This window comes from Nicotiana tomentosiformis, chromosome 7 (genome assembly GCF_000390325.3).
Source record: "Nicotiana tomentosiformis chromosome 7, ASM39032v3, whole genome shotgun sequence".
Taxonomy (NCBI): Eukaryota; Viridiplantae; Streptophyta; class Magnoliopsida; order Solanales; family Solanaceae; genus Nicotiana; species Nicotiana tomentosiformis.
Window position 1 is genome coordinate 123,959,309 of NC_090818.1, and position 21,058 is coordinate 123,980,366.

General features: G+C 36.3%; 1 protein-coding gene and 1 long non-coding RNA gene across 2 annotated transcripts; both read left to right on the forward strand.

The window, feature by feature from the left end:
* The first annotated feature begins 1,245 nt into the window (after window positions 1–1,245).
* LOC104116813 (iridoid oxidase) lies at window positions 1,246–9,777 on the forward strand. The gene is made up of 4 exons (XM_009627751.4): window positions 1,246–1,491; window positions 3,368–3,744; window positions 5,210–5,814; window positions 8,646–9,777. Exons 2-4 carry the CDS (start codon window positions 3,444–3,446, stop codon window positions 9,258–9,260), a joined length of 1,521 nt encoding a protein of 506 aa, XP_009626046.1. The 5' UTR covers window positions 1,246–1,491; window positions 3,368–3,443; the 3' UTR covers window positions 9,261–9,777.
* A 471-nt stretch (window positions 9,778–10,248) lies between these two features.
* On the forward strand, window positions 10,249–13,713 carry LOC138895038 (uncharacterized). The gene is made up of 4 exons (XR_011409242.1): window positions 10,249–10,317; window positions 11,024–12,155; window positions 12,274–12,360; window positions 13,514–13,713. It is a non-coding gene; the product is annotated as an uncharacterized lncRNA (long non-coding RNA).
* Window positions 13,714–21,058: the final 7,345 nt, after the last annotated feature.

The window sequence follows — 21,058 nt, forward strand, 5'->3', positions numbered from 1 at the left end:
ACAAATAATATTATTTAGGTCTGTAATTTAGATACTAAAAATCAATATGTTATGCTATTTTAGATCAATATCATTACATAAAATATACAGGTTTGGTGGGTTCAGGGTCCAACGACCGGATCGATTACGAGTTATCTCCTACCCCGATTTTTCTTTGTCGATACATTTATTATTTTCTTTCAAGTACCTATACTTATTATTATTATTATATATTTATAGATCTTATTATATTATAATTATAAAAGCGGGAAACTCTAATACAAAATATTGATAATCTTTTCACCTTTAAAAACTAATTTCACATTAAGTAAAATTATCATTTAATTAGATTTTTAATATTTAAGACTTTAAAAGTAGCTGTTGTATTATGCTTTTATAATAGTAATTTATTCTTTTCTAATTTGTCGGAAGCAATTCATATAGAAAAACTTGCATGTTTTTCTTGGGAGAAAGAAAAAACCCGTCTTATGTCAGCTACCTGACCATGTTTGTATTTTCTAGAATGAACTTAAAAAAACAAAAATTAAAAAGAATGAACTTGAAAATGACTTTCCAGAAAAAAAAATCAAAAATATGTTTACATCTTCAAAGGCTATGTGTTTTTGCTCTTAATATTTACGTAAAATTTTAAAAACATTATCATCGAGATAGGTACAAGATTAGTACTTTAAAAAATGGGTATAAAAAATTTTGCCGAATTAATTACATAATGATATCTCAAACAAATTTATAATGAGGTAATCTATAGCAAAAGTAATTAACCAAAAGACACGATTGGCTACTTTGCATGCTAAAGTAAATTGTTGAAGTGATTAGCCATTGTGTGTAAGTCATCCGCAGCAAAGGCGGGCCTATGCTCGGAGAAGAGGGGTCACCGGGTGCGGTTAACTTCGACAAAAATTCTAAATATATAAGTGTATATATGTTGAAAACGGTCATATATTTTGCTTGGAACTCTTAAAATCAAAAGTTCAAGGGACCACTGGTTGAGCAGTTCGCTCATTTACTCTCGCCACCTTCAAATCCTGAGACCGCCTCTAAATTACATAGAGTTATTACTTAACTATATATGGTATTTCTTTTATAAAAAATTAGGTAAAAAATAAGTACATAAATTATAAAAGTAGATATTGAACTAAAGAATGAAGATGCCATGCTTGTCTTCATTACAATGGACAAACTTCATAGTTAATTGATTACTGGGATTGCAACTGTAGTTTAATTGTCTTTATAAATACTCCCATTGGCTAAACACAGAATTGCAGATCACTCAAATAGATTCCTCAATCTTTGCCCTTTAGGATCTCAAAAAATACGCCACATTTAATTACTATTTGAGAAAAACTCTCCACATCAGATTTCAGAATTAATTCTTCTTTCTTCACCTTTGTTTAATCAACAATCTTTTCTGGAAGTTCAAATTCATTCTGGAATTGCCAGGTAGTCAGCTCTTTGGAGGAAAGCTCAAGGTGGTTGGTTATTCAAGAAGAGGTATTAAAGCATAATTGAATTAGTATAGTAGGAATTAAAATTCTTTGATGTTCTTAATTTTCTATATGAATGGAAGCAACGGTAAAAGTTGCCGCCATGTGACCCGTGGCGGAGCCACCTTATAGGAAGGGATGTCATACTATGTATTGACTTCCCTTAATTTCTTGGTATGTTTACTTTTATATATTTTGACACCCCTTAATGAAAATTCTGGTTCCACCACTGCATGTGACCTATATGTCTCGGGTTCGGACCGTAAAATTAACCATTGATACTTGCATCAGGGTAGGCTGCATATATCATAATCGTCAAAGTGCGTTCTTTTCCCGAACCCTGCATGAACGCGGAATGCTTTGCCCTTTTAATTTTCTGTGTGAACTTTTATTTGTGTTTCTCGTAAATTACAAGATTTCCTCTTCTATTCATCTAGAAAAGGTAAAATCAAAATCACATCTTCTTGAAGAAGTTTGGTAATAGCACTACATGAAATTAGCGTCTATCATTCCATTTGAATTCAAGAAATTATTTTACTCACTTCACCTAAATTCGTGCAGTTTTTTGTTAGAAGAATTAATTAACGATTCTCCCATGCTATAGCTTCAAGATTTTTTAGTTTTTCGTTCTATGTTCGGTGCTCGTATATCTGGTGACTACTCCATATTCGCATTACGTAAGCCTTATTAGCAACCTACTACCAAGATCTTTTCAATTTTTAGTGAACTCAAAATGTATATTTCTTATTAAGGATAGAGGATATTACACATCCCGCCCTCTTTTATATGCAATTCTTGCACTCGTTTTCCTTTGCTTTCAAAGAAACTGACCTAGGTTTTGTCGTTTGTCACCAAGTGGCAGTATCCATTTTGCTTTCTCAATCACTTTATTCATTTAAATTTCACCAACTTGATTCTAAAAATCTTTAATTAACCGCCTGTTGACGAAACTAGATCTTGTGGATTCTTGCTTCCATTTACGTGTCAAAGTTGGAAACTTTTCTCCAAATAATTTTTTTTATATTAAATAGTGGCTATTTTTCTATTACATTTTAAATAGGGGCTAAATTTTAATAGTCAACATAAAAAGTGTTCATTCCAACTAATTTTTTATGTTAAAATAGCACGGACTAACCAGTTTTCGGATTGGTAATTGAAAAATAGCTAGCGTTTGCAAAGTCATTTAAAAATAGTCACTATTTTGCTGCAACACGGAAAGTCTCATCATAATATACTAGAGATTGGTGCACATGTGTATGAAATTCCAGCATATTATGTTGGAACTCCATCACACGGAAAGTTCCAGCATAATATACTAGAGATTGAAGCACCTGTGTATGAACTTCCAGCATATTATGCTGGACCAGTATATTATGCTGGAAGTCCAGTATATTATACTGGAACTCCAGTATATTGTGCTGGAATATTTTTCGAATTTTGAATAGTGTTTTCGTTCAAATTTATCTTTACATGAAAAGTAGCTAAATTTCGATTATTTTTAAAACTGTGACTATTTTTCAATTATCACTTGTAAATCTCGATATTTTTGAATTTCACCCATTTTTTCTCCCTTCATCCCACAAGCCCAAAAACCAAGTCCCCAATCCAAACCAACAAAAAAAAAGGAAGAAAGAAAGGAAAAGAAAAGACTTTATTTTTTACTGTATCATTTTATGTGACACTCTTTAAAAAATATATATTTTTTCATATTAAACAAAAAATTTAACTATAAATATCATATTTTATCCTTCATGTTATGATTTTATAGCCATAAGATTTCATTACTTATTTAAAATCACAAGTTCCAAACTATTTCTTCTTTCCTTTAATGAGGGAGTATTCTTTTTTTCTTTAACCGTGATCTTACTTCCTTTGATATGCAGGTTGTTGAAAAAAAGTTAAGGAGACCTTTTTTGTGCTAAACAACCATTTTGATTCTTGTCAAAACAAACAAAAGCAATGGAGTGTGAAATTTTAGGGTTGATCCTACTCTTACTTGTATGGATTGCATGGGCAATGGTGACTGAGAGAAGACAACGGCGGTTGGAAGAATTAGGGCAGTTGCCACCAGGACCAAGGTGGTGGCAGCTAGTGACAAACATTTTTCAATCAGGTTTTGCACCTCATGTCTCATTTGCAAAATTAGCCACCAAATATGGTCCTATAATGACACTTTGGTTAGGTTCAATGAGCACAGTCGTAATTTCTTCCAATGATGTTGCACGTGAAATGTTCAAGAACCATGACATGGTGCTTGCAGGTAGGAATTTATTTTTTAAGTGCCAGCATATTTTATATACTTAGACACTCGAATTAAGGGTCTATTCTAACTCAGCACAACACATGATGAGGTATTCCTATTAGATATTTGATTTCTTTTTTTGAGGACATTTTGGAAAAATAGCTCTTGATCTTTTTCCGAATGGAGCAAGTCTTTTGTTTAACGGAGCGGGTCTTGTTTTTAATTAATTGGGTTCTTTTTCAGAGTCTTACTTTTGTTTGTTATAACAAGTCAAAATGCATAGTTTACCCATCAATCTTGAAGCGAAATCCCTGTTACATACCTCTCTTTCACGGGAACATTTTACACTCAACCTTTCAAAAGTGTGTCTAAGACACTACTTTTGACCAGATAGCACTTGCGTGTTTACACACAAAAAAAGTACGTGAAGTCCGTAAAAAATCTCATTTTTTGTCTTCTCTCCCCACAGGAACCCCTCCCCTTCCCCCTGGCCTTCTTCCTCAGACCACCCTCCCCCTTATCTTCTTCCCCAAATAGAATTTTTGAAAGAACATAAATTTTTAGATCTAAAATTGAGCGATTTTGGTTGGTTTATTGTCCAAATTTTGTGAAAATTATTTATTTATGATAGATTTAAAAGTTTTAACAGTAGTATTGATGGTTTGGTGAAAACATCTAAAATCCACCATTGTTGGGGGTCGAAAAAAGCTTGAAAATTCAATTGAGTCTTGTTGATTATTGGGTTGTTGTATTCAATTTGTTGCTCGATTATTTTCGACTAGTTATTTAGATAGTATGGTTGAATTTTGGTGTTGTTGAAAACTTTCTTACAAACACCTATGGTAGAAGCAACAATGGTGCTTAAGATAGAAAATGGGAAGATGAAGAAGATGGGTTTTAATTGTAATTTCTAATTTTTTTTTTTCCTTTTTAAAGTCATTGACACGTGTCACGACCCTATTAGGGTGTGACTTTTATGTTATCTGAAAAATTGGTCAAGCACAAAAGTGGTGTGTCTTAAACACACTTTTGAAAGGTTGAATGTATAAAAGGTTTTTCGGGAACATGAGGTGTGTAACAGGAATTTTGATGCAGATGGGTAAATTATGTATTTAGAGTTATAACAAAGGCTTATGTATGATGTATATATAAAGGAGGTGACATATTTTAAACGGTTAATTTATTTACGTAATAGGCGCTTGAGAACACGCGCAGAAGCTTTTCAAAGGTTTGATCCCTGAAAATGTTTAACAGGGACAGATTGTCATGTATTCAAGTGCTCAACTTGAACAAGCTTAGGTTCAAGTGTCTAAATAAATATACTAACAAGTTTAAGAAGTAGTTGTTCATGTATTCGCCTTTTTAAAATAACGGTGATGACAACTTGTACATCTCTTTTTTTGCTTAAATTTGAACACTAGTCTCCTATATATTGTCTCCACCCGCTTCATTAACCGCTACACCATACTCTTCGGTACTGCAGGTAGGAAAATTTATGAAGCCATGAAAGGAGATTTTGGCAATGAGGGTTCACTCATCACTAATCAATACGGACCACATTGGCGTATGTTAAGAAGATTAAGCACGAAAGAGTTCTTTGTTACGAGTCGTCTCGACGTAATGAGAGGTACACGTACAAAATGCATTGATCAAATGGTGAAATTCATTGGAGATGCAGGAAACTCTGGTACTACTTCCATTGATGTGGGGAGGTTTTTCTTTTTAATGGCTTTTAACCTAATTGGAAACCTCATGTTTTCAAAAGATTTATTGGATCCAAAATCAAATAGAGGTGCAAAGTTCTTTTACCATGCAGGGAAAGTTATGGAATTTGCAGGAAAACCTAATATGGCTGATTTTTTCCCTATTTTGAGATCCATTGATCCACAAGGTATTAGGAGAAAGACACAGTTTCATGTGAAAATGGCATTTGATATAGCTGGTGGATTTCTTAAAGAAAGAATGGAAGATATGAAAAATGATGAAGAAATGAAGAAGGATTATTTAGACGTGCTTCTTCAATATCGTGGTGATGGTGTGGAGGGTCCTTCGAAGTTTTCCTCTCGAACAATAAATGTCATTCTTTTCGTAAGTGTTCTCTATCCCTCTATATGCTTAATATTTGTTGAATTTAAAGTATATATACTGATAATGCAAAGATTTTTACTTTATTAGCCAGGGTTAGATATATCTTACGGCAAGTGGTATCATGCACGTCACATCGTTTCGTCAATTTATTTTTATTAAATATGTATATATAAATATTATACAAAAGGTATAAATATAGAAAATGACATCGCTTGTTATTATAGTGGTTTATTCATTAGTCTATTTCTTCAAATTGATACATACCACTAACCAAAAAATTTGCGCACGCTACTGCTATCAGTGTATTTAGTGGGCGTTTGGAAATAAGAAATGTAAAATTCCAAAAAAAAGTGAAAAACAAATTTCAAGTAAAAATGGTATTTGAAAATTAGAATTGTGTTTGGACATGAATATAATTTTGGGTTGCTTTTGAAATTTTGTGAGTGATATGAGTGAAAATTTTGAAAACAGCTTTTTGGAGTTTTTCATTTTCGAAAAATTCCAAAATTCATCTTCAAGTAAAATTTGAAAATTTTATGGCCAAAACATTGATTTCGAAAATAAGTGAAAAGTTTTTGGAAAAAAGTGAATTTTTTTTATGTCCAAACGGGCTCTTAATATGTTATAACAAGAAGTCCTTTTTTCAAGTTACCGTTCCTACTTATTTATGAACGGGTAGCTCTAGTCATGTTTTAAATGACTTGATAGTGTAAAATATTCTACGGTATCAAAGTATTTAAGTTAAACTCAATTTTTTTATGAAGCTCTTTACTTTTATTTCTTTGAATAATTAGAGTAACCTAACCAGCAATATGGTAGTTTGGTCGTTAATTACAAAATGGAGTTCTTTTTCATGATCAATGATTTAAATATAGTTGACAATATACCGCAATTGATCTTTTCAAAGATTTGGTGAAAAGCACATTTTGCCTACGGTTTGGTTGTTTTAGATTTCTACAGATCACACCAAAATGGTTGTTTGAAATATTTCCTTGATCTTTATATTGTTGGTGTCCAACCACCAAATCGTACGGCAAATCAATATTGTTCATTAAACTATACTTCCTATGGTGATTCTATTAAAGTTGGATTGAAAAACAAACGGTTCCAATCAACTAATTGACTAAATTGGAATGGAACTCACAGACAAAATAAAATTGAATTTAAACCTATCTTGGACTAAGTAATGATAACCTCAGCGGATAATTCTTGGTTCATGACCAAAAAAAAAAAAGAAAAGAAAAGAAAAAGTTTGATGTAATCTAACTTTGTACAAAAAGTATAATACATTATAGGTGTACGTAACAACAACAACAACAACAACCCAGTATAATCGCACTAGTGGAGTCTGGAGAGATAGTTTGTACGCAGACCTTACCCCTACCCTGGGGTAGAGAGGCTGTTTTCGATAGACTCTCGCTTCCCTCCCTCCAAGAACTCCCCACCTTACTCTTGGGGTGACTCGAACTCACAACCTCTTGGTTGGAAGCGGAGGGTGCTCACCACTAGAGTAACTCACTCTTGTCTATGGGTACAGAAATTAAAGTAAAATAGAAAATAATGCTTGAAAAAACTCAAGAAACTTAAAACGGCAAAGAGCCAAATATACCCCTCTACTTTCGAAAATGGTCTAAGAATACCCCTCGTTATACTATTGGGTTATCTATACCCCTACAGTCATACTTTGGGTTCAAATATACCCCTCATTTAAACGAAGGGACACGTGTCATCATCCTGTTGGTCAATTCTAAATATCTCCTAATTAATTAAAAAGACCCATTACTCATACCCGAAAAGCAATTTTTTAAAGCAATTATTTTTTGTAAAAACTGGAAAAAAACTGAAATTATTTTTACTAAAAACTGAAAAAAAACGAAAATTTTTTTTTCCAGTTTTTACAAAAAAACTGCTTTAGAAAAAATTGAAAAATATTTTCTAAAATAATATTTTTGTAAAAACTGAAAAAGAAAAACTGAAAATCAATTTTCTAAAGCAATTGTTTTTGTAAAAACTGAAAAAAACTGAAATATTTTTTACTAAAAACTGAAAAAAATGAAAATATTTTTTTTCTAGTTTTTACACAAAACTGCTTTAAAAAAAGCTGAAAATATTTTCTAAAACAATATTTTTATAAAAACTGAAAAAAACTAAAAAGCAATTTTCTAAAGCAATATTTTTTCAGTTTTTAGTTAAAAATATTTCAGTTTTTTCCAGTTTTTAATTGCTTTGGAAAATTGCTTTTCAGTTTTTTTTTCAAGTTTTTACAAAATTATTGTTTTAGAAAATATTTTTCAGTTTTTTAAAGCATTTATTTTTTGTAAAAACTGGAAAAAAATATATTTCGTTGTTATCAGTTTTTAGTAAAAAATATAATTTAGTTTTTTCCAGTTTTTACAAAAAAAATTATTTTTCGGGTATGAGTAATGAGTCTTTTTAATTAATTAGGAGATATTTAGAATTGACCAACAGGATGATGACACGTGTCCCTCCGTTTAAATAAGGGGTATATTTGAACCCAAAATATGAATGCAGGGGTATAAATAACCTAATAGTATAACAAGGGGTATTCTTAGACCATTTCTGAAAGTAGAGGGGTATATTTGGCCCTTTGCCGATCTTAAAATAGTTGGCTTACTGGTCTATTTAAAGGAGATGTTCACAAATAAACTTATTTTTTATGCTTTATTTACTGGTGTTCCCTAAGAAGTTCCAAATTCTCTTAATTGGCGGTATAAAATTTTTCGTAAATATTACACGCTCTTCATGTTGAAAACATAATTGAATAAATAAAAACGTGTTCTCTCTAACTCTTACTGGTCTATCGTTATCAGGAGATGTTCACAGCAGGGACAGATACAACAACAAGCACGTTAGAATGGGCAATGGCGGAGCTTCTCCACAACCCTAACACTCTCCAAAAAGTCCAAGTTGAGCTAAGAAGAGTCATCAATCCCACAAGGAAGTTAGAAGAAGAAGACTTGGACAAACTCCCATACTTAAAAGCAGTGATCAAAGAAACCCTAAGGTTACACCCTCCACTTCCATTCTTAGTTCCACACATGGCAATGGATTCTTGTACCATGTTAGGGTATTACATACCAAAAGAAACCCAAGTTCTTGTTAATGTTTGGGCTATTGGTAGGGATCCAACGACTTGGAAAAACCCTTTAAAGTTCAAGCCAGAGAGATTTTTGAAACCTAACATGGTTGATTATAAGGGTCAGCATTTTGAGTTTATACCATTTGGTTCTGGTCGAAGAATGTGCCCTGCAATTCCACTCGCTTCTCGTGTGTTGCCATTGGCTTTAGGGTCAGTTTTGCAAAAGTTTGATTGGGTTTTAGCTGATGGAGTTAAGCCAGAAGATTTGGACATGAATGAAAGAATGGGAATTACTTTAAAGAAAGCTATTCCATTGAAGGCTATACCTATTGCATACAAAGGGTAACAAGGAATACTCACTTGAATTAAAGAAAACACTTCAATGTGTAGATAAGGCTAATGCTAAGATACTATATTGTGATGAGAAAAAAGCCTGTGTAAAAAGAACCCACCCCCCCCCGCCCCCACCCCAAAAAAAATAAAATAAAGAGAAGTTGCAGCGTAAATTGTAAATGTCTTTCTTTGAGCACGAAATGCAGTGTTTTTGGCTTAATTTTGGGATGTCGTTATATACATTTATATGCATATACCAGATGCCCATGTTGTCAAACAAAGAGAGTTATGTATAAGGGTAGCCCGATGTACAAGGTATTTTGTGTTCTTGCGGTTCGGGGAAAGGCCGTACCCCAGGGATATGATGTAGACATTCTACTCTAATGCAAGCATTAGTAGTTGCATTTACGGCGAACTCGTGAGTTATAGGTCACACGGAAACAATTTTACCATTGCTCCAAGCCTCCCCTCAAAGAGAGCTATGTATATGTATTGTAAATATCTAATTTTTGCTCTTTTCATTTCTCCTACATTATATTATTTTTAGGTTTATTGTGTGTGTTTATAGAATTTAGCATTAGATTATTAATTAATTTATTAAGGGGTTTAAAGGTTTGGATTAATGCCATTTTTAGTTGAGTTATACACAAATCAGGCCTAATTCTTTTAGCCCAATTCGACCGATCCAGTCCAATTGTTGGCTTGCCATGACCCGGATCAAAACAACGTAGTTTCATAATAAAATTACGTTGTATTGTTTAATGAATAGGCAAATTTTAGGGATTTGAAAGGCAATTTGAGGTCGGATTTGAGTAATTCTTGTATGATTGAACTCGTCATCAAATGGGTGTTCAGATTATGTTATTTTGGTTGGGTTCCGAGATGTGAGCCTGAGGTTGACTTTTTGAGTTGACTTTTTATTTCTCTTTAAAGATCGTAACTTTATTGTTCAGAATAGCTTCCTATAGTTTATATTTATGGTATGAAGTTGTTTTGGCTAGATTCGAGCCGTTCGGAATTGGATAATCGAGGAAAAGGCCGACTAGTGGATTGAGTTAGCGTGTTTTGAGGTAAGTATCTTGGCTAACTTTGTGTGGAGGAAATACCCCTTAGGATTGGTGTTGGTTTGTGTTAATTGTGATATGTAAAAGACGTGTACATGAGGTGACGAGTGTGTACATGGGCTAAATGTGAAAATTGATTGATTTTAGCTATGTAGATTCCTTTCATGCCTTAATTGAGTTACCTTAACATGTTATATTCATCATCATTAGTCTATATTCACATGCTCTACTTGTCTTATGTCTTACTTGTTAATTGTCTTTACATGTTTAGTTGAAGTATTGTTTCCTCTATTCTTTATTCATTATTTAACCGTTGAGTTCTTCAATTGAAGTTGTTATTCTTGGAATATCTTTTTGTTGAAATTGGTATAGAGTTATGAAGGACATGATTTACATTGAGGCAAAGTTGTAAAGTTGTGAAATACTATTTTGTTGAGTTATTCACATTCGGTTGTTATTGTTGAGACTTTTTGCATATTGTGGTTGAGCCATGGGCTATTTATTGTGAAAACACTATTGTTGTTGGTTTCTTAGCAAGTTGTGATATTGGGCACTTGAGGTGCGATTTGTGATACATTGTGATATTAATACGCATATTATAACGACCCATTCGGTCGTTTCGATCATATGCATTATGTTCAGCTATTTAAAGTCTTGAGCAGCATTGTACGATGTATTATGACTTATGTGAATCGTCGGTTTTGGTTTTCAGGTTATTCAGAATTTATTTGGAAGAATGAATTTCATGATTGAAACTTTAGAGTTGGAAGAGTTGACCAAGTTTGACTTTTTAGTATTTGACCTCATATTGGAGTTTTGATGGTTCCGTTAGGTGCGGATGGTAATTTTGGACTCGGGCGTATGCCTGGATTTGCATTTGAATATTTCTAGAAGGTTTCAACGCTAATTGGCGAAAGTTAAAAATTTAAAGATTTGGAAAGTGCATAAATTTGACCGAGAGTTGACTTTGAGGATATCGGATTCGTATTTTAGTTCTAGGAATTGGAATCGATTCATTATTTGATTTGGGACTTGTGTGCAAAATTTGAGTTCATTCCGAGTTGATTTGATATGTTTCGGCGCGAGTTTTGGAAGTTGAAAGTTCAAAAGTTCATTAAGTTTAATTTGAGGTGTGATTCGTCATTTCGATGTTGTTATGCCTAATTCGAGGACTCGAGTAGGTCCATGTTATGATATTGGGCTTATTGGAATGTTCGTACGTGGTCCCGAGTTGCTCGGATGAGTTTCGTACGAGGTTCAGATCATTTATCCTCTAGTTGCATTTCTGAAGATTTCTGGTGTTGGTGTAGCCGCTTCTATAGAGTATTGGTCGCAGAAGCAAAATCTTGCGCAGGAGCGAAGAGGAGCTCGCACCTGCGATGTCGCAGAAGTGGAAAAATGTTCCACAGGTGCGAGGGGTCGGCTGGTTAGTTGTGGTCACAGAAGAGTAAATGTTGTCTCAGAAGCGACGCCGCAAAAGAGGCTATTTTCTTCGTAGATGCGAACAGTGCTGGGCAGAACCTTTAATATCGAGGGTTGGTCGTTTTATTCACATTCTTGAAACTTGGAGCTCGGTTCTGGGCAATTTTGGAGAGGAAATTCTCCACACAGATTGGGGTAAGCATTCTTGGCTTGCTTGTGATTATATTTCATGAATTAATCTTCATTTTTGGCGTATGATTATTGATTTTAAAGAGAAAATTGGTGTTTATTTTTGTAAAGTTTCATAGAGTGAAGTTTTGAGTTTTGAACATCGATTCAGAGTCGGATTTGAGTGAAACTAGTATGGTTGGGCTCGTAATTGGATGGATTGTCAGATTTTGTGAGCTTCATCGGGTTTCAAGGTGCGGGATCGGATTTGACTTTTGGTTGACTTTGCGATTTTGATTAAAGATTCGACCTTTATTATTTGGAATTGTTTCCTTAGGCATTATTTGATGAATTTGAGTTACTTTTGGATAGTTTCGAGCGGTTCGGAAGTCGGTACACGCGGGATGGCATTTTGGAGTATCATTTGGCTTGCTTGGTATTAGATTTGGCTTGTTCAAGGTAAGTAACACTTATAAACTTGGTGCTGAGGGTATGAATCCATGAATTTACATGATATGTGTTTGGTGTTGAGGTGACGCACATGTTAGGTGACGGGCGTGTGGGAGTGCACTGTGTGAATTATGACTTGATTGATTCTGTGGTACTGTGTAGTGACCTAATCTTGTTTCTATTCATGAAATCTCTACGTGCTAGAGTAATTGAGCTGTGATTTATGTTAGAAACCATGCCTAGGCTATATGCTTATCCTGTTGAGACCCACTGAGGTCATTCCTGCTGTTGAGTTATTTTCTTACATTGCAATTACATACTCAATCATACTCATTCATTTGCATATCATATCTCATTCTGTGTTGCCATTTATTGATATATGATATCATCACTGCACGCCGCAACATGATTTATTGATTCATGCCATGATTGGCTTGTTATAGCGGTTGGGTTGGATCTACCCCTCCGGAGTCTGCACACCCATAGTAAGCGCAGTTGCTATTGATTCATTTGGGTTGGATCTTCCATGTACAGCGCTGAGTGACTAAGAATGTTGAGGGTTGGATTTGCCATGTTCACTGTTGAGTGACTGAGTATGTCTAGTGATTGAGCGTGATGAGTGGAAAGTGTGAGACAATGAGATTGAGTACTCTAAGAGTGTGAGTACATGAGTTCACCATTGTGATGCATTGCATTTGATATGCATACTTGATATACATGCATAGAGATGCATTTCCCCATGCTACGCGATTTTGGTGACATTCATGATTTCACGTGCACACTGATATGTAGGCATAGAGAAGTAATTTCCTCATGCTATATGATAATGAAACATCTTATTTATTGTTGAAAGGTTTCGGGAAAATCACAGTTTTTCTGACTCACTCATATTTTGGTGATTTCGGTGAAGGATTTAGGTTTTACTGTTATACCTGAAAAGCAGGACTATTTTTTCGTAACTATTAACGAGCTGAGCTGAGAATCTCTTAGTTATTTCTTTTATCACTTTTATTATATTGTTATGAACTATTGTTGGCTATTGGTGTTGGAATCCGGCCTTTGTCCCAGCTCATTACTACTTTCAACCTAAGGTTAGGTTTGTTACTTATTGAGTATATAGAGTCGGTTATACTCATACTACACTTCTGCACCTTGCGTGCAGATTTTTGATGTTGATGTTGATGTGCATGGTGGGACATGGCATTGAAGACGTACCTGCATTCTGGTCATAGCTACCTCTTGATCTTGGTAGCTTTAGAATTTTAATTTGTTCATGTATATTTCAGACAGATGATGTATTTATTTCATATCAGCTTTGTAAACTCTAAATCTTAGAAGCTCATGATTTGTACTACCAGTTCTTGGAATTTTGTACAAAAGCTTAGTTATTTCATCATTATTGTCTCATCAAATTTCATTGGAATTGGTTTATTGTTAATTCGCTTACCTAGTGGGTTGGGTTAGGTGCCATCACAGCTAGTTGGATTTTTGGGTTGTGACACATGCAGTGGTATAAGGATTTGGGGTTGAAACACATGCAATGAGATAAGGTGGGCTTGATATGCATGTTTCTAGTAGGGGAACTACTTGAAGCTAGGTGATGTGATAAGGTGGGCTAAAATGCGGGAAGTTATTTCGGAAAAAATGATTTTCAAAACTAAATGCAAGGCTCCCACGGTGATATAAGGAAAGATTGTGAATTGTTTTATGATTTAAGACCACGAGGCGGTACCTCGGTAGTGACTCTTGTTGGTACTTTTCTATTACTTCACTTGTGTTTTGGTTGCTTTGTTTCCTTGGCATAACATTTCTTGTTTTCTTCTGTGATGCATTATTTGCCTTAGCTCAGTGTAGCCAATCTTGGTATATTTCTTACTTAATTCATTTCCATTGTTATTATTATTACATTGTTAATTACTCATTCAGTTTCTTACTTATTCCAGTAGGGCCTTGACCTGACCTCGTCACTACTCTACCGAGGTTAGGCTTGGCACTTACTGGGTACCGTTGTGGTGTACTCTTTCTACAGTTTTATACATCGTTTTGTGCAGATCCAGGTACCTCCTACCAGTATAGGAACCAATGAGACGAGCCCGGTTCAACGACTTAAAAGTATATCTGCCAGCGTCCGTAGGCCACGGAGTCACCCTCTATCTAGTCTATTTTCTTTTTTTATCCCTTTATAGACACTGATGTATAGGGATATTCAGTACCATCTTATAGATTTTATGACTTGTATTTGCCGGATTTTGGGAAGTTGTGTTCTGTCAAGTTACGGGGTTTTTATATGATAGTGGTTGAGTTATTTGAAGGTTCTTTATAAATTCTCAGTTTATATTGCATGTATGTTAGGCTTACCCAGTCTTAGAGACTAGCTGCGATCACGGCATCCTAGAGAGGGAAATTGGGGTCGTGACAAGTTGGTATCAGAGCTCTAGGTTCATAAGTGTTATGAATCACAAACAGGTTTAGTTGCGTCTTGCAGATCGGTACGGAGACGTCTGTACTTATCTTCGGGAGGCTATGGAACTATTTGGAAAAGCTTCACTTCTTTGATTCCTTTTCGTGCGAATTTGTTGACTTCGAAATTCTAAATCTCTGTCTTTCTATTCTCTCACAAATGGTGAGGACACGCACAATTGGATCTAATGATTAGACACTCACTCCCCCTGTTAGAGTCGTGAGAGGCCGAGGACAGGCACATGGTGCAGCCAGAACACCTGCCCGAGCTACTACAGAGGAGCTAGCGGTAGCTCTAATTGGGAGGCACGCACCTGAGACACCTATTGCTACCCCGCACTTCAGGAGACCTTCACCCAGTTTTTGAGCATGTTTGGGACTCTAGCTCAGGAAGCGTTGATTCCACTTGCTCCGGCCACATCTTAGGCTGGGGGAGGAGCACAGACTCTCGCCGCATGTACCCCAGAGCAGCAGGTCCATGTTGACCAGGTCTCGGAGGTCATATCAGTGCAGCCTGTTGTCCTAGTTCAGCCCGAGGTTAGGGCAGCAGCATCTTAGGGGGAGCAGCTCAGGCTTGAAAGGTACAAGTAGCACCGCCCTCCTACTTTCAGCGATTTAGCTTCAGAGGATGCACAGGGTTTTCTTGAGGAATTCCACTGTATCCTCCATGCTATGGGTATTGTGGAGTCGAGTGGGGTAGCTTAAGGGAGCGGCTTATCAGTGGTGGCGAGCGTACGAGTTGGGTAACTCGGCCGAGGCAGCTTCACTCACCTGAGCTCGGTTCAAAGAGGTTCCTGAGATAGTTTGTTCCCTAGAGCCTTCAGGATACATGGAGCGCGGAGTTTGAGCAGTTGCGCCAGGGTGCTATGACCACATTCAGAGTATGCTGCCAGTTTCATCGAGTTGTCCAGACATGCACCAGCCTTAGTCTCCACAGTTAGGGAGCGAGTGTGTCGATTTATCGAGGGGCTCAACCACGACATTAGATTCAGCATGGCTTGAGAGTTGGAGACTGATACCTCATACTAGCAATTGGTGGATATCACTCGGAGATGCCGGGAGAGAGAGGAGAGGGAGGTCAAGAGGCCTCGAGATTCTGACACATATAGTGGTGCCTGTGCCCCAGTTGCAGCCTGTCATGGTAGAAGCTATGTGAGTCGTCCTGTTCATTCAGCACTCCCAGCTTCCATCGGTATTCCGGCCACTCCCAGATCTCAGGTTGCCTATTATGCACCGCCATTGTCTAATGCACCTCCTAATCGGGGTGATTTTAGTGGTCAGTCTAGCCAACCAGGCCCGAGCCAGTTTGTCACGCCCCTAAACTAGGGTGGGACGTGATTGGCACTCAACCCTTACCACTCCTTGAGTGAACCCTATACTATTTGTATCAAACTTCAAGTTCAATAGCAACAAAACTATCATGCTTAAATATTAATTCTAATCAAATTGCAGTTCTTATGATGACTGATAAAATATAATAAATAAAGGATAAATCCCAAAATATTTTAATACTGACCCACTAACAAGTCATGACCCTCTAGAATCTGAAAAACAACATTTAAAATACATAGCCTATGGGGGTATCCCCCGGAAATAACATAAACGTTAAAACAAAGTTATAAATAATAGTCTGAAAAGGGTCCACTACCGCTGAGATGAATCAACAGAGTCTGTAAACTAAATCTAGAATATCTCCTCTAGCCATGTGCCTCGTTACCTGTGTCCCCAATACCTGCCATACGACGTAGCAGGCCTAAACGGGCTAAGTACCACCAAAGGATACCCAGTAAGTCTCATAGGCTACCTCCTAAAAAGGCAGAGCGAGACCTTCTGGAAAATATAAGAAAGAAAAGGGATATACAGAAAATCATATAAATCATATAAAATTTTACAAACAAATAATAATATGGAAACTGAAACTGTAAGCTAAATTGTAAGCTAAAACTGAAACTTAACGTACAAATTGAGCCCATAACTGATATCTGAAATAGAAACTGAGTTATATATATTTTAAGATATAACTTTGCAAAGTTAATTGTTACGCATAACGACCCTGTGTATGTGAGCATCTGGGAACACGTATGAGGGAGTGTCGGCCTATCTCCCCAACAAATAATTGGCACCTGCGAGCTTGGGGTAGGTAACCCTAACATCATGGCACTTACGCTGGGGGAGGTTGGCCACTTCTCCCTACTGCATTTGAATATCACAATTAATGGCACATAACAATTGGTAATACACATAAGCATGTATTCATGTCACATATAATGTCGTACTGAATAAGAGTAAGTGAACTGAGCATTGGATCACGAGAAGACATGACTTAGCTTTATCTAACATATGGAGCACAAGAGTTATAATGGAATTTCCTACTAGGAAAGTAAACCTCAACTCACCTTAAAACTTTAGCTGCAATTCGTCTCTTCAAGTTTTTCGAGTATTTGACAACGCGAAATCTACAATAATAGGCTTAACCATGTCAATTCATAAACTATTTAAGTCTTACTTGTTGTTACTTAGCTATAAATTTAGAAACTCTCACCTCACTGATTCAAGTAAAGTTTTTAACTAAATATTTTCATTCTTCCACAAAGGTATATAGATGACGAGGCCATGAATTCAAGTAAACTGATTTTACAAAAAGATAAAGTGACCTCATTATAAATCCTTGGTTCTAGACCCATAACATCAATTATGTTTTCTACAATTAAATACTAGATATGGAAGAATCTCTCGCTTAACTTTGGCACTAACTAAAAGATAAAATTTTATCATAAGGGAATTCAAAGAAAACTTCTCTGCCGTGACTAGAAAATATGAACCTCAAAAGCTCTATCAATTTATTTCAATGAATACTTAAACTTACGTATAAAAATAATTTCATAGAATGAGAACTTAAGAGTTTTTACTAAATTTTCACCTAGCGATAATAACCATAGGAAATTTGGAAGAATTGAATACCTGGGTTTCGAGAATGGCAAATTGCAAAACCTTGAAATGTTTATATGGCTTTCTACGTTCTCTGTGTTGCCTAACTCCTAAAGCAATTAAATTTCTTTGGTTTTCTTGCTAAAACCTCATTTTTTCCTCTTTATTTTTTCAGACAAAGACCTTTACCAACCCTTCTCACCGAAAAAAACTTTTACCCCTCTAATTCCCTTAGGCTTCGGTCCTACTAAGCCTCTTTTTCTTTTTTTTTTCTTTTTAATCATTGTAGTTGCTACTTGCTATTATTAAGCAATATGTATTTAAAAGCTAGCGAAATGAGGCATTATTGTAACGTCCCGGCCGGTCATTTTGAGTATTACAACCCCGTTCCCCCATTTACTACTCAATTTGTGCCTTACAGTTGTTATGTGTCTTGCCGAGATAATTGGTGTGGGTCCGGTGAAGTTTTGGAATGAATTGGAACACTTAGTTCCAAGGTTTAAAGCTTAGGTTAAGATAGTGACCGGATGTCGACTAATATGAAAACGATCCCGGAATAGAGTTTTGATGATTCCAATCGCTCCGTATGGTGATTTTGGATTTAGGAGGGTGTCCATAAAATTATTTGGAAGCCCGTAGCTAAATTAAGCTTGAAATGGAGAAAATAGAAATTTAAGTTTGGAAGTTTGACCGGGGAGTTGAATTTTTGATTTCAGGACCGAAATCTGATTTTGAAAATTTGAATAGGTCCGTTATGTCATTTATGACTTGTGTGCAAAATTTGAGGTTAATCGGATTTGATTTGATAGGTTTCGGTATTGAATGTAGAAGTTGAAAATTCTTAGTTTCATTATACTTAAATTGAGGTAGGATTTGTGGTTTTAGCGTCGTTTGATGTGATTTGAGGTTTCGACCAAGTTCGTATAATGTTTTAGGACTTGTTTGTATATTTGGTTGAGGTCCCGGTGGCCTCGGGTGAGTTTCGGAGAGTTAACGGATCAATTCTTGGATTTTGAATTTTGCTAGAATTTTCTGATGCCTGTATCTGGTTTCCTTATACGCGATTGCATGAACATGCCCGCGATCGCATAGGCTTAGCTGGATAGTAGAGGTTTTGTTCTATGCGATCACGTGGGTATATCCGCGATCACGTAGGGTTAATTGGGGGTTGCTGAGTTTTGTTCTATGCGATCGCGTGAAGAGGGATGCGAGCGCGTATCTCTGGGATTATGTGATTCGTGAACGCGTGGCTAAGGTCGCGTTTGCGTAGAGGAAATGGAGCAGAAGTGAAGGTCACGCTTTTGTGCTTCATGATCGCGTGGGCGAGTCCGCGATCGCGTAGGTCTGTGAAGTTGTGCATCGCGATCGTGTGGACAGGTTCGCGATCGAATAAGGTTAAAACTGGTCAGGGGAAAACTTTGCTTCGCAATCGCATAGAGCAAATGACAAGGCAGAGAGTTTAAGTTCTAAAAATGGGACTTTGTCCCATTTTCCATTTTTGACGAATTGGAGTTCGGAAAGAGGCGATTGTTGGGAGATTTTCAAGAAAAACAACTGGGTAAGTGTTCTTAACTCAATATTGGTCAAATTACCCGAATCCATGGTTGTTTTTAACATTTAATGGGTGAAATAAGTTGGAAAATTTAGAAAATTCTCTTGGTTTAATTTGAAGATTTGAGGGCCGAGTTGATGTCGGAATTTGGTAAAATTTGTATGGTTAGACTCGTGGTTGAATGGGCTTTTGGATTTTGTAACTTTTGTCGGGTTCTGAGATATGGGCCCCACGGGCGATTTTTGAGTGCAGTTTCGAATTTTGTTGGAAATTTAGTATTTTCATATGGAATTAATTTCCATAATTTATATTGACTGAATCGAATTATTTATGACTAGATTCGAGGCATTTGGAGGCCGATTCACGAGGCAAAGGCATTGCAAAATAAAGAATTACACGATTTGAGGTAAGTAACAGTTCTAAATTTGGTCCTGAGGGTATGAAACCCCGGATTATGTGTTATGTGATTTATTAATTTATGCCATGATTGGCTTGTTATAGCGCTTGGGCTGTACACACCCTAGTGAGCACAGGTATCTACTGAGTATGAGTGCCGAGTGTTGAGTGATTGAGAGGAATGAGTGACTGTGAAGAAAGAGTGATTGTGAGGTTGGAGTGAATGGGCGGACTGAGTGACTGTTGCTCTAAGAGGATGCATGGATTTCATTATTGTTGCACTTCGACTGTCATATATCACTATTTTTGAAAATTCCGAAAGACATTATCTTCTATTCCAGTCAAATTTGATATGAAATTACTATTTGAGTTTTAAGTGTTGAACTTGAAAGCATGCCTACCTTATTATATTGGAAATTACTATAATTAGACTTAGCCGTGAAGCTCGTCACTATCTTCAACTCTTTATTTAGTATTGTTACTTGCTTAGTTGGTTGTACTCATACTACACCCCACACCTCGTGTGCAGATCCAGGTGCTTCCGTATACGGCGACTGTTAGATCTTAGAGTGTTATCAATTGGAGACTATCAAGGTAGCTGCTTGGCGTCCGCTGACCTTGACTTTTTTCCTTTCAGTTATTGTATTATTTTATATTTTTTATACAGTGTTGTTATCAGTCAGACTTTGTTATTATTTAGATGCTCATGCACTCAGTGACACCATGTTTTGGGAATGTATTTTATGCCAGTAGTTTGTGAGATTTTCTATGGAATTCAAATATTATGTTTTCAAACATAAAGGAAAGTGTTATTTATTGAGGTTGATGGCTTGCCTAGTTTTAAGATAGGCGCCATCACGACATGTTAGGATTTTGGGTCGTGACAAGTTTGTATCAGAGCCTAGGTTACATAGGTCTCATGAGTCATGAGCAAGTTTAGTAGAGTCTTGCAGATCGGTATAGAGACGTCTGTACTTAACTTCGAGAGTCTGTCAAACCCTTAGGAAAAATTTACTTGTATTCTGTCGTGCGAATTTATTGATTCCGGAAACTAAATTTCTATTATTTTATTCTCTCACAGATGGTGAGGACACGTACTACCAGATCAGACAATCAGCCTCCAGTTCCACCAGTTAGGGCCGCAAGAGGCCGGTGCCATGGTAGAGGTCGAGGTGTAGCTCGCACAGCAGTTGGAGAAGCACCTGTAGCACCACCAGTTGCTCCAGCTCAGGAGCAGATTCCAGAGATAGTTGAGCCGGCGGGGTCAGCTCAGGCACCAGCTGTGCCTTTTGTGATTCCAGGTCTTCAGAAGGCTTTAGCACAGATATTGACTGTTTGCACAAGCCTTGCTTAGGTGGTTTCGGCTCAGGC